The following is a 15,061-nucleotide window of genomic DNA, read 5'->3' on the forward strand; positions in this document are numbered from 1 at the left end:
TGTGAGATAAAAAAAATATGTGGTGTTCTAAGCTGCTAAATGTTGGGGTAATTTGTTACACAGCAACAGATAACTAATACAAGGGTAATGAAAATGTTGTGAGATGCGTGTAGCAGAGGTTCATGCTGAAAGTGCCAGGAGAGCACAGAAGTTTGGGGTCGCAGGACACTTACAGCGTACACCCTGTGGAGGGGAGGAGTATGGGACCCCACCTAACAAAGCAAAGCCGTCCATGCTTCTCCCACCCACCACAGCTGCCCATGTCTCCAGTGAATGAAGCCCAAGTTTGTTAGTCTGGCAACAAGGACTGCCATCATCTGGCCTCTACCTACTTTTCCAGTTTTATCTCCTGCTTTCCCCCTACCTGTAGCCTATCTTTGAGTCAAATCAAACTAGATGTAGTTGCCCCCAGTACTTTCCCCTTTGTCCATACTGTTCCCTCTTCCTAGAATGCCTTCCTGTACAGGCTGTTACATGCCTCCTGGGTGCTCTGTGGAACTCCACGCAAACCCCTATACCTGGCCCTGCAGTGACTCCCTCATGCCATACATTGCCCTGCCTGCAAGCTTTGATTTTCTTGCCTAGCACCCCCTCTAGCTCTAAGACCTGTAACTGAGCTGCTTCTTCAACTTAGTATCCTCAGAGCTAGCTCACAGCCTGGAATATCACTTCAGTCAGCAGCTGATGAAAGAATAACCATCGGGTGGACCTGCTAGGAAGATGAACAGTTATTTATTGGTTTAATTATAATTTCTATCACACTATTGAAATAACAGGCAGCTCATAAGAAGACCTGCATTCAGGAAAGTCAGGAGCACACAAAATCAAAGCCACATAGGAGGATAAAAAAGAAAAGCCTCCAAAGCTGATGGTATATTTGTCACAATGGAGGATGACATGTCACTCTAAGTTTGCCCTGAGACAAGCAAGCTTTTCCAAGAATTATTAATTTGCCTACCCCTTGAGCTTTGGTGCCTGTTGAGAGAACTCCATTAAGAGAAGAGAATGGCTTTTGCAAGACTTACCACAATTATTCAAGTTTCCATCCTATGTACCAGTTCTATTCACCAATAACCAAATCAACCAAGAGAAAGGGGAGGGGATAAAAAGTCAATATCTAATTTTAATGCCCTTCAAGAAATCCGCCTTCCTTCTCATTTGCTACCAACTGCAATGGACAGGCTGACCCAGAGTTAGGAATCAACACAGGAACCACTCAAGGAATGAAACCAACACCTTCCTCATAAGGGGATGTTCAGGGAAGAAGGTAGCGATTACACTTTCTTAGAGCAAATATATTTCCTATGAGGTGTAGCCATCAGGTAAAGACATTTGATGAACCTTTTAAATACCTTAAAATCAGTGGCATCTTAGCTTTCCATTTTGAAGAAAGAGAAAAATTGATGACTTAGTTTGTCAAAAATTTGCTTCCATACAAATAAGCTTATTGTCCTGAAGGATTTCAATGCAAGATCAATCATGACCAATAATGACCCTTGCAGAAAAGGCTTTGAATCCTATGAAAGTAGGATGACTTGAAAAAATAAATACTATTCCTGCTCAGTCAACTTACTGGGAATCACCATCGTCACTGGTCCACAGAAAACATCCAAAACCTAAGCTGAAATCTCTGTTCCTTTAGGTCATAAATCAGTGCTACAGTCAAGTCTGTGGAGACTCTGCAGGGCAAATGGCTTTGAGTTTGTATAAGTTGGTGAGGTGTGAGGACACCATCGGTGGGTTGGGGACTTGACTGTGTACATGTGCTGGAAAACCACCTGTGAGGAAGACTTGGATGATTCTGTACAAAAATTCTTGGGCCTGAACATCCAAACTGGAGATCATCTTGAGGCTAACAAAGCTACAAAGGAGAAGGCTACATACATAATCTCAGGGAAACAATTTTTCGACCTTGGTTACTGAGTAAAGACATGAGGAAATAGCTCATTTACTGAAAGGCAAAACTAAAACAGTAAGAATAAACAGTAATCTTCTTATGCTAGAATTGGTAACAAATTGGATCATGTCAAAGAAACTAAAAATTTATACTTGGTGCGGGTTAGTGGAATCAGGACAGACTCAAGGTTTCAGTGCCAACATGTTGTCTCCACCAGAGAAAATTCAGTTGGTGCATTCTTAAGTACTTCTGGTTTATTCTTATCCAGATGGATTTGCATCTGATTTGCCTCTTTCCCACGCACTGTGCTTTAGAACAGGGGTGCCCAACCTCTGGGATCTAATGCCTGATGATCTGAGGTGGAGCTGATGTAATAATAATAGAAATAAAGTGCACAATAAATATAACGTGCTTGAATTATCCCGAAACCATCACCCCACCCCCGGTCTGTGGAAGAATTGCCTTCCACGAAACCGGTCCCTGGTGCCAAAAACGTTGGGGATCACTGCTTTAGAACATCCCTCCCTCTTTCTTACTGTGAACCTATCAGATGACCTAACAGGGAACTACACATCACTTTCCAGGCAGCCATCAACACACAGAAACTCTGAGAATCACTTGAGCACAGTAGGCCGTGCTACTTGTGCAATGCCCCATCCTTGGTACGCCACCAACCCCAGCCCAGGAATATCGGCCACACGGGCAAATCAGCCAAATGCAGGGACTGAGAGTGGATTTGTGGGCTAAATTCTAAGTCACTGGAAGTAAAGGCACAACTTTAAGTCCTTTGTCTCAGGATCCTAATTAGCTCTACAGTGTTTCCTACAATTCCCTGGTAAGAATCGCCTAGAGAACTTGTTAAACCTAACTCTAACCCCCAGAGTCTGGATCAGGAAGGCGAGGATGGAGATGGACTCCAGAAATGTGTATCCCTAATAAGTCCCTGACTAGCATCAGGGACCCCTGGGAAACAGAATCCTGATAGCTGAAGGTACCAGAAGATTGTTGCTAGGTCCCCAAACCTGGCTGCACCTTAGGAACTTTAACGATCGGGATTTGTGGCCCCTGTTCTAGGCTGCCTGAATCAAAATCTCTAGCAGTGGGAACCAGGACTTCAATTTTTACACTCCTACCCTGGCTGCACATTAGAATAATCTAGGGACCACTTGAAATTACCGATACCCAAGGCTTTGTGCAAAAACATTGAATCAGAGCCTCTGAAAAGGGAATAGCTTGTAAAAGCTCCCTGGGTGATGCTGGGAAAACCAGACCACAGCTCAGCCTGTGGGAACCACAGAGGTAGATGGTGTAGGATGATGCTGACGTCATCGGGTTTTCATCTTTATTCGACAAACCAGAGCAACAAGGAGCAACTACACACTGACCTGGTGGCAGACGCTGCGAGGCTGGTTCCTTTGTCCTGTCAGTGCCCCAGACTGCTCTCTGTGCATTGCTTTAAGTTGAACTACTTATTCAGGGCTTGTGAAAACTCAGAGCAGATTTAAGGAGTTTGCCATCAGCAATGGGAATAAGAAGGCTGGGAGCCCAGAAAGGCTGTTCAGTCTGTCTGCCAGTTAGGGATTTCCATATTGCTTCCAACAAGTCCTAACCACCTGATGGTTCGCTCAGGAGTAAAGAGTCTCTATCCCAGCAAAGTGGAAAGGAAACTCTGTGGCCACCGCAGCTACATTTTCACAAGCTTCTCAGAAGAGTGCTTGGCACACGGTAGGTACTCAATAAATACCTGTTGAATGACTGAATTTCCATCACCACAGCTTAAACATTAAATAACCTTTCAATATGGCTCACTGTAGATTTTTTCTCCCATTTCTGAAAAAAAAATCACTACTACAGTCATCATCACAAAGTATGATATCATGAACAACTGGAAGTAGCAGCAAAATTTCTTTAATTTTTAATGTGGGGTGGACAAATTCTACTTAGATATCTAAGTAGAAGTTTATCTGCTTAAACTTCCAGAAGGATGGGGATTTCAACACTGGCATCTCCCCACTGTGGTGGGCGCAGTACTAGCCCCCCAAAGATCCTAATTCCTAAAACCTGTGAATATATTACTTTAAATGGTAAAGGAGGCAGGTACGATTATGATTAGTAAAGAAACTTGCGATGGAGGATTTATCCTGGATTCTCTGGGTGGTCCAAAGGTAATTACAAGAGTTCATAAAAGATGGAAGACGGAGGCAGAAGGTGGAAGTCAGGGAAATATTTTAAAAAGCTATACTGTTGACGCTGAAGATGGAAAAAGGGACCCGGAGCCAAGGAATGCAGGCAGCCTCTAGAAGCTGGAAAAGGCAAGGACATTGATTCTCCCCTGGAGCCTCTGGAAGGAATGCAGCCCTGCGGACACTCTGATTTTAGCCTAGTGAAACACATTTCAGACTTCTGACCTTCAGAACTGTAAGATAAGAAGTTTGTGTTGTTTTAAGCCGCTAAATCTGTGGTAATATCTTACAGCAGCAATGGAACATTACCACATCACATAATGTTTAAGGGAAAAAAGAATACAGGGGAAAATAGTGACTAAGGTGGCGTTTCTTTGCATTTCAACATAGCAAAGGGCTATATTGGGGTCCTCTACAAAGTGATGTGGCTGACCACATCCCATCAAAACTGTGGTATGGCTTTTAAGAGTACAATGCTGAAATAAGAGTAACGGAGATGTTCACTATAAATCAAATCACAGGACTATACAATAACAGTGGCCATTTCCACCTGGTATACATGTCTGCTTTTAAAAACAAAAGGACTGATATCATTCTAAGGTGTATATGGTAACTGAGCAGAATGTCTCTCTAACCAAGGTCACAACCTGGGCTTATTCCAGGTGAAATGGCCAATATTATTGAGAGGATGGTCTCCCACCCAAACACCCTTCACCAAAATGGTAAGCCACAGTTGCCTAAAGATGGCAACGATGATAAAACCATACAATAGCCCCCCTTCAGAAGATGTTATAAAGTCATGTTTGAAAGGGCACGCTGTCTCCCTGTCCTTCTAAGACCCGAGACTCATTCATGGCATGGCTGTATAAGACTGGGAAGTTTGTAGCCATACAAGGGGACAAAGCAAATGGGCTCCTAAAGGGGTTGAACCTCTGACCTCAGCTTCACAACATTATCTCTATAGCAACCAAGCTCATCAAGGGGAAATGTGTTCAATCCAGTTTTATGTGACCTAGCTCTGAGGCCAGAAAGAAACCTGAAAATTGTGACGTATTACCTCTGCCTCCTTTTCCTTTCCATAGGCTGAAAACAGCTACAAAGGCAGCAGACAGTTATGTAGCTGATAATTATCCTGCAAGAACCTGTATGTGAGGATGGTCAATGGCCATGGCTGTTTGAGTAGTGGGCACATCACAACACGTGGACAACTAGGATAAAGATACTTGAGGATGAATTTGTTATTCCCATCTCACAGATGAGAAAACCAAGGGGCAGGAAAGGTTAGGGCTTTAGGGCTAGGAGTGGCAGCTCTGGGATTCAAAACCAAGCCTTTCTGATTCCAATGTCTGTGATTTTTGTCATCATAATACACTACCTTTAAAACAGTAGCAGAATAAGAGAAGTTTGGAGAAAGAGGCATCAGAGAATGACTATGTAGCAACCCCCTTGCAAGCCAAGAGGTTTATTTACAGCCATTCATTCATTCAACACTTTTGGAGTATTTGTTCTATCTATACTAGCAATTATACCCGTGCAACTTGGAACCACTAAAACATCAAAGGATACCAGGTAGCAGGACCTAGAGGCAGAGTAGAGAGCACCAAAATTCCAGAACATGGTCCAACAGTGAGAGAACCTGCCAACTGAGCAGCTCCAGCAATGAGTGGGGAGAGGTTGTCGACTCCCAGGAAGCAGCAGCAGCAGGCAGAGTGACTCAGCAGGTGGCAATGAAGAGGTAGTATCTTGAGCAAAGGCGTCAGATATCCTGTTTGGAAAAACACCACAACCTCAGCATGCAATAGGCTCTGAGAACAGGGCCAGGGACCCAATATGTTGTATGTTGCATATATTGTAGAAAGGACTGATCGTCTACTGGCCTATTCATCTATTCAAATGATAGGCTAACACAGGGGAAGCGGTGGGGGAGTGAGGGATGGCTTCAACCACCATGGCTCTTCAGCAACATTGGAAATGGCTTTTACACCCTGGATCCTAAGGATCTGCCCCTACCACCATGGGGATGCTCTTCTGTTACCATAAAGAGCCCAACCACCCTTTATCATGTGCATGCCTAAGTGATAGAAACAGAAATCTGAGGGTAAATCTTCAGTTCTGCCATGTCCCAAAGTGCGTTCCTTGGAAATAGGATGACCTACCACATACCCTGGTTTGTCAAAGACAGCCCCAGTTACTCACGTTGTCCTGGGATAATTACTAATAGTGTCCAATTTCCTTCTCAAAAATGTTCCAGTTTGAACCATGGTCACCTAACCCAGAAAATCATTTCTGGGGATATTAACAGCTGTGCTGTCCTTCTGTGAACCTGTAGCATGCCAACTTATGTTGTAAACCTTGAAGAATGAAATATCGTATAAAAATTATGTTGATGAAGGAACTTCAAAGCAAAACATCTATTATTGTCTTGTGTTAACTACTGTTGTGTTACATACAATTTGAGAAATACTGTGTTCAAGTAAACAAGTTTGGTGGTTGTTGGCAGAATATATGGCTTCCCAGAAATTTAACAGAGTAGCACGTCATGAATTTCCAAGAGGGTCAAATCCTGGGCAGTTTTTCTAAACTTACTTAAACACAAAACCTTTTTTCATAAAATGTCAAAAGAGGTCCATGTTTTACAGAATACTCCCACATTTTCGCTCAACAAATATGGGTGCCTAGTCTGTCCTGGAATTGTTCTAGGTCCTGGAGTCGGCAGTATAACAAGACAAAGCCCTTGTGCTCATCAGGCTTACATTCTAGTGGGGAAGAAAGGCAATAAACCTGTAAACAAATAAATATTATAACGTGGAAAACAATGATCTATCCCCCCAAGTGGTGGATATTCAAAATAAAGACCACAACAGTCACCAATTCTGAGGAATATTCATGAAGCAATCTGTCTTCAGATATGAGTTGGCAATGATCCATGTCTGTCAAAAGCCATGAATCGATGGGCACCTTGTTTTCTGAGTAGAAGTTTCCCTTAACAAGTCTCCCCTTTGAACTGAGTGTACTTCATTTGTCATTAATATATATGTGCCTCTGGGGGAGTCCATCTGCCTTTGGCTTTTGTTTGTGGACTGGATTCATCATATGTGCCTTTAATACTCTTTCCTGTCCTATGTAGACTGAGGTGCTATTTAAAATAGCATCACTTTCTTTCCAAAGACACGTGTATAGTTGCCTAGCACCCAGAGAATAAATTAGAACAAACGGAGAGTTATCACATTCTATGCCATACTTCCCACCCCCTAGGGGTGGGACGAGGAACAAGGAGGTGCTTAAAAAAAAAAAAACATACACACACACACACACACACACACACACACACACACACACACACACACACACACACACACACACACACACACACACACACACACACACACACACACACACACACACACACACACACACACACACACACACACACCCCTACCTCCTACCCTTTGATTCTGTGCAGAACAGAGACTCATATTGAAATGAGTAAGCCAAGTTAAAACTTTCCCTCCTGGAACAAAGCAAAAGGAAAGCCTCTTTATGTTGCAGGGGCTATAGATGCCACGGGCTGAGCCTGTCCCAAAGCTTCCCTCCACTGCTCAAAAACTAAGCCATCTTGCTGCATTTAGCACTTCTCACCAGACCACCCACCCAGACGCGGATACACAAACCACATGTGTGAGGAATGCTGTTCGGCTAGGAAATCAGTATCAGTATTTCAACCTTATTACTTGCACAGACGGCCCTTTTAGTGCGACTCATTTGTTTTATCTTTTCAATAGCTTTGATTATTTTCTTTTAATGGCCTGGATTTATCCTTTTCTACCCTTTTGAAACTTCAGAGCCCTGCAGTGGAGGCCCGCATGTGCTGGAAGACATGATTACGAGGGAAAAGGAGCAAATTGCTTTGCCTTTACTCACCACTATCTCCCCAGTCCCTGTGGCCACCTATTCCGTGCTGATGGCCCAGCGCCCTGCGTTATCATCAACGTGGACTCAAGGAGCCTTCCCATTCAGGTGGTAGATTATTTTTGTTGTTATTTGGGCCCAGTTATAATTACTGGAGTGCTTTTCCGTTTGTGCCACGTATGTCTCTCCCTACCGCGTGGGAACCACATTGGTCACCCTTCTCTAATTAAGGGGAAATTAAGACCAAGAGGCCAAGCCGACAGCCCAGGGCAAGTTAACAACCTCTGGAAAAGACTGGAAATGGCCCTAAAGGGAAGGGGCCACATAAACAGGAAGGTGTGGATACTATTAGCAGGCAGAGAAGGCAGAAGCCTTGAAATGTGCTCAGGCTTCTCTATTTGGGTGGTATTCCAGGCAAGGAGACCCATAAAATACCCGTAGCTACTCCACTAGTCAGCTCATTAGTTTTGGACACTATATCCCCAAATTCCCAAGCAGAGAGGTCTTGGCGTCAGGCCTCAGTTGAGCTGCCATCTCTCTCCAGGACCCCTTGCGTATCCAAGTGGGACCATAATTCTGAGAGATGGTGAAACAAATGTACTGGGGGGAACTGGGGCTCAGTGCTCTTCCCGTGTGAGAGCACTTGGAGACGACAACCTGAGTTGTCTTCAGCAGGCCCAGGATGCCCACCCTGACTTTCTCCATGCTGCAGAAAATTCCAGGCCATTATTTTAAAATAAACAAATGAATATCTATGCTGAAACAAGGGAAGAGATCAGTCCAATTCAAGCCTGGTCATTCAAAAGCTTAACTGTCAGCCAAGCCCATCTGGGACTGGTGTTTCCACACCTAAAATCAGTTGCTAGTTGATAAGATACCAGGCAGTCAACTATCATCCCCTCATGGCTTGTTGCCTGAAGATAAGGTGAGTTTCTCAAATCTAATGTCTCTTTACTCTTAAAGAGCATTACATCGAGCATTACATCCAATTCCTTGGTTCCTTGCCAAACTGAAAGTATTCTATTCTCTTTGTTGAAGTAGTTTTTCTCCTTCCTGTCCAAGCAAGGTAGCATTTCTTGTCACTAGAATAAACGCAAGGCCTTTGTTTAGTTTATGAACAAAACCTCTGGGAGAAATAGGGGGAAAAAGAAAAAAAACACCATGCACAAGTAACCTGGTTTATTCCAAGAATGTACCCTACCATTTCTTGTCCAGTCTCTGCAGAGCTTAAAGAATGTACTGGTTTTAGGACACAGAAAGTGGTGCTAGACCCTAGGGACTCACAGATGAATGGGGCACGAACTGTGCTCTCAGCTGGTTCTGATCTCGCCATTCTTTCTTCCTTAAGACCAGCGTCACTTCTTGAGAAAGGCTGGGGGCTCATCTTTCCTGTATGCAAAGGGAAACCAAACTTCGGTCGAATGACTCTTTACAACGTACAGTCTTACTGAATTCTTAAGAAAACGGAGCCACAACACATTCGATATGAATTTAAGTGAAACACCTATTTCTGTCCATCTGTACTTACATTTCAACATGGGTTTTAGAGATGGGAAATACATCTGATGAATGCCTTGTAGTTCACATAATAGCATCTACACACACATACACAGTGTATCTTTCAACATAACTACACATACACACTCCATTAAAAAAAAGATACTGACAGATTTATAAAACGTACTGGCCTTGCACTGTTAATCTCAAGAATACAATTTACTTAATTTATTTTTGCACTGCATGGTAGCTCTGGCCACCGTTAAGGATCTGTCAGCATTTCCATCATAACTCTATTTTCAGAATACTGGAGTACAAGCGCCAAAATACATATTTACAGTTTACAGACAGAGGTGGCTTTGTCTTCCTTTGACTTCTTCAATGCATCTTTACAAGGGATATTTGGGGACGGCAGTGCCTACGTGATAAAAAGGCATCATATAAAACAAAAGAGGTCAAAAGATGTAGACTTCCAGCCCGACTAGACTAAATCATGGGAATCGACTCCTCAGCATTCGTGTCAGCTGTAGTAGTCATTATACTCATAGCTTTAGAGCAACAGCCCAAAGCAAGATGATAAGATGTGTGTACATATGGAGCACAAAGCATTCGTACACAAAAATGCTAAGGGTGGAAAGTAACGAGCATGCAGCAAACTAGTCCACAGCTGGTCACCTCCACAGTGAGAAAAAGGAACACACATCACCCAACACCAGCACTGACCACTTCCAACACTGAACATCCAACTCTGTCACCTGGGGAGAGTTAAAACATTTACAAATAAAGTCTCTCTTAAACAATATGTCAACTTGTTAACATGTGCGGGGCTTGAAACAGTATGTGGGATGTTATGCCCGCCTAAACTGTCTATTTTAAAGAGTAGCTAGGTCTGTAAAAGTTATCAGGAGCAACATTTTTGGTGGAAGAAAGTTTTTAGTGCAAGAGAACCAACTTTATTGGCTCTTTCTACAAAATGTGGGTAATTATTCAGAGTAGAGAGATTTGCTTCGCAATTTTAAAATGTTTAGGACACTCTCCTAGGACTTTTTTCCTCTACAGTTTTTGTTTCCTGATCTTAAGTTTTTATGTTCTCCCCAACTTTGACACAATATGCAAGCATATATAGACATCTCTATTTGTCTGCATAGAGAGAGAGAGGTGGATTATGGTGAAGAAACAAAACAGCTGCAAGCATTTCTGCTGCTAACACGTCTGCTATATGCTAAGATAGAAGCACCCCCTCTCATACATACCCTGCTGCGAAACCAGGGGCAAAAGGTAATTGATAAGGGGGAAAAAGTTCTGTACATGTTTCCTTCCCCTCAAATTACTGGGGGAAAATTTAAAGAACGTTTATCATACTCTGGCTGGCTTAAACCATAGTCACACTCACCCAATTAATTTTATTTAGACCAAAAAATTAAACCCTGCCATTTTCCCTTTGTGCTTAAAAAAACCAAAGCCACCGTTAGAATACACGCATGCCAAAAATCTTTTAACAGGTTTCAAAGGTGAGTGTATATAAATGTGGCAGAACTGAGTGGGTCAAGTATAACTATTTGAATTTAATGGAAAGGGGATTTATTATTTCTGCATTTAAAAATTAGATGAGAGCAAGAGTTCAACTTCTAAGAACTCAACAGCATGACTCTTATTCTATTGGAATTTCATGGAAAATTCATTTTGCTGTCTCTATGAATAACAGAAGGGCAAGTTTTCCTGAATTTCATTAATTTACAGATGATATTCTGAAGACATTTACTTTATTACCTAAATTTTAGGTCTAAAGTTTATCACTGTAATAGCTTCCCTTCTTGCTATCCTTTTTGTCTGGTTACTTATGTTAACCAGTTTCTTGGTTAGTAACCTAGGGAACAAAAAAATCTTTACATTGCCAAATCATGGTTTTGGCCACACAATTTAGATACAAAAATAAAAATGGCCCAAACTACATATATACATTTCTAGTTAAGCTATATAGATATTTTAGTTAAACCACATACATTTCTGGCTTAATTAGAATATGTGGATTAGCATTTAGAAATTTTTAAAGATTTTTAAATGTTGCAAAAAATTCCATATAAGCATTGCCCACCCCTTTCACCTGTAAAGTTAAAAAAGGAAACAAAACACAACTAAAACCACTCAATTCATCAGTCACCTGATGTCCAAAATGACTCAGAAAGTTTCTCTGTAATTAAACATTGAGAAGTCGACTACAAAACAAATGCTTCAAGGTCGGTCATGCCAATCATCAAGAGTCATAACATTATTGAAAAAGTACACTTGTCCTCAATGGGATGCTTCTGAAAAGTAATTTACAAGGAGCATGGCTGTATTATAATTTTTTTAAAGGAAAAGATAGTGTCTCTGGATAGAAAGAAACAATGTAAAAAAAAAAAAATCCCCTTGTTGAAATGCAGAAATAACTCCATTATCAATCTGCATTTACATTCCTGCCCAAAAGAATGGGTCTGGAAAGACCATTTTCTGTACAGACACTAGTTAATCTCTGTATGAAAAGACAGCATCTGGCATGGGAATAAACAAGGGAGATACTGGTCCATGAGCACACATAGAGACTTTCTTAAGGCTGATCCAGTGAACGAACCTTTGGATCCAGAAGTATTTCTTCGTTTCTTTTCGGTTGAATTCCTAGCAAAAACTTGGAAGATGAACTGTTCTCATTTTGCATTCTCCACTTATGGAGAGAATAGAATAATGACACCAAAAGTACTTTGGTTTGGTTTTTTTTTTTTCTTTTAAAAATAATTTGCTTTCTTTTGCATGCCACAGGACAGATTTCTAGTTTCAAAACAGGGTACATCAAGAACAAAAATATCCCCCCCTCCCCAACCATCTTTATATTCACCAATACAAGAAATCCTTCTGGAAACATAAGCAAGTGACTAAACAGGTATCGAACCACTGAATCTACAAGTTAATACATAATCTGTTATGGCAGAATAACCAAGAATTTTCCCCCAAAGAAAGATTTTAATTTTTCAAATATAAAAGAGTCTAAGAGGATCATATGTGAACAAACAAAAATCTCTTCTTCCAGGTTTTATGGTAAAGATGGGTAACACACTGGCAGCTGAAGAAAGCTGAAACTCTTACTAATAAATAGAACCAAATTAAGAATTTCTACAACATTTCTTTAGAAAACAGAACCAGAATTCCTCTTTTAAAAATTATGATCCTGTGGAATGCATTCACTTCCATATTTACCTAATACCGTAACAGTAAAACAGACACAAGGATGTTGATGATATCTCAACAATGCTGGATGCAGGACGTTTACAGGTACACGTTCGTTTAAAAGTCCTACAGGTTTATTGACTAAGGCTAGACAGCAATTCGTATGATCCTATTTGGTGCGTTTTCTAACCATGGTCCAAGATCATTATATGGATACAGCCAAGGACTGGGCCCCAACTTTCAGGAAAAAGACCACAAAGAAGAAAATCAGGGTGGCTATTTGGTCCCCCCAGTTGATCATTTGTGTCCTGGGACTGGAAAAACAAGGTGGAAAATACAGACTGCAACGAGTTAAGGGACTTGGAAAAAGTTGGTGGAGAGTGGCACGGTATACGAGTAAGGTCACTGGGCTTGGGATGGCAAGGGCGCTGCATTGAAAGAGCATCCACGGGACCGAGTACTTAGAATGTCTTGTGGTGTCATTCCCTCAACGACTCTAGAATATCTGTATGCGATAATAAATAGATCAGTTATGTAATAAGGCAGTGTGTTGAATATGCATTCGTCCTGTGGAATGAACCACCACAGAGAGAGATACATGATACCATACACATTCTTTAAGTTTTCTCGTGTTGTATTTGATCTGTTTGTTTTCAAGGCTATCCAGGCTAACTCTTCCCGGGGATTTCCTTGGAGAGAAGAGTGGTCCGCTGAGGCTGGTTTGCTTAACCTCTCCTTTATCAAGAGATGATGACTGGCTTTAAAGAAAAATAAAGCTGAAGGTTGTTTGCTTTTTATTTTTTCCCTTTTGGTTGCATCATTCTGAGTGTTTCCATATAAACAAACAAGAAAAAAAATCACAACCAAAAAAAAAAACAAAAAAAAAACCCCAGAGTTTTTGATGCATCCAGTTGTTGTAGCCTCAGGATGTTCCAGATGTTTCCAGGTAACTCTGTAGTTTACGGACTGTGGTTTTGTCCAGCGAGCAAAGGTCAAAATCAAATGTTGTGTTTGTGATATGAAAGTGTCCAGTTTCTTCTATAAGGTTCACAATCTAGAGGAGTAAATAAGAGAAAGTTTAGGCAATAAGCAATAGACATCAAAAGGCAAAGAGAGAGAGATGGAGGGAGTCAAATATGGAACCAAGTGATTAATAGTCTCATTTACAGCAGGAAGGTCCTATACTGGTAATGGCACCAAACTACTTCTTAGCCAATTTGGTAGGTCAAAGGAATATTAACCCTTTGAATTTCTCAATGAGAGCAAACTACCTGTTCTCATTCATAGTCTTTAAACTGATTCCTACTTCCAAGTCATCAACAGACCCTTTTACTATAGGGGTGGGAGTGAGAATGGGTAGCTAGTGGGAGATAGAATTTCAAGACCCCTTTTCAAAATTAGTTACTGACTCAATGGACAGTGGCTGTACTTAATAGATGAAAGGAAACTCCAGCCTAGAAATAACAGAACTCCTTATAGAAAAAGTACATACACGCAGATACATATATATATAATGATCATTTTTCTTTCTGATTACATTACTGTTGAAAGTTTAGAAAACTCAAGAACCCACAAAGAAAAAGAATAAAACCGTCTACATTTCCACCTCCTGAAGATCATGGGTAGTGACTAGAAAGGGGCTCAAGGAAGCCTTCTGGGGTGCTGGAACTGTTTTGTTGCTTGACTTGGGTGCTCGTTACAAAAGATGCATTCACCTTGTTAAAATTCATCTAGCTGTACATCTTGTTATGCTTTGACAAAAAATAAATAAAAATCTATATTCGTTCCATTAGTCACGTTCAGTTGATGCACTTGAGTATCTGGGGTGATAAGTATCATCTGCAGAAAGAAAGGATGCCTTTGTCTCCCCATTTGGGAATAGTTATACCTCATTTCTTGAATTGGCTCCAACTTCCAGAAATATGATAAACGAAAGTGGTGACAGAGGCACTATTGGTCTTGCCTGGCTTTCGGGAGGATGCCTCTAAGGTTTCAACATTAACAGTGATGTTGGTTATGGGTTTGAAAGAATCTTTTATCATGTTACGTGTCTTTCTATTCCTATTTTACTAATAATTTTGACAGAAATAGATGCTATGCCTGGATAGTATGGGTTCTAGGTACGTTTGTTGTGAGTAAATTGGGATGGAGGGGGGTTGATTTTAGTAAGCTTTGTCGGGGAGAGAGGAAAATCCACATCAAGGTGAAAGAAAAAGTATTTGCACAGAGAAACCAACTGGCAAACCATTTCGCTTATTTTTAGTTGTCTGTTACTCCTTTTCTATCATATGCTTCTGTTTTCTTTAGTACAATCATCTTAAAAGGAATAATTTTAATTATTCAGCCTATTATTTATTCAATGAAGTTTTAGATT

At 41.1% G+C, this 15,061-nt stretch overlaps 1 protein-coding gene across 3 annotated transcripts in view; it reads right to left on the reverse strand.

The window, feature by feature from the left end:
- Nucleotides 1-9,475: 9,475 nt before the first annotated feature.
- Nucleotides 9,476-15,061, reverse strand: part of MLLT3 (MLLT3 super elongation complex subunit) — a 328,889-nt gene continuing 323,303 nt past the window's right edge. For all 3 annotated transcript variants that reach the window (XM_060300978.2, XM_030840600.2, XM_030840601.3), the window contains one exon: nucleotides 9,476-13,741. In XM_060300978.2, coding sequence (XP_060156961.1) covers nucleotides 13,610-13,741 — 132 coding nt within the window. In that variant the 3' untranslated portion in view covers nucleotides 9,476-13,609. The remainder of the gene's footprint in view (nucleotides 13,742-15,061) is intronic.

Source organism: Globicephala melas, chromosome 6 (assembly GCF_963455315.2).
Source record: "Globicephala melas chromosome 6, mGloMel1.2, whole genome shotgun sequence".
Lineage (NCBI taxonomy): Eukaryota > Metazoa > Chordata > Mammalia > Artiodactyla > Delphinidae > Globicephala > Globicephala melas.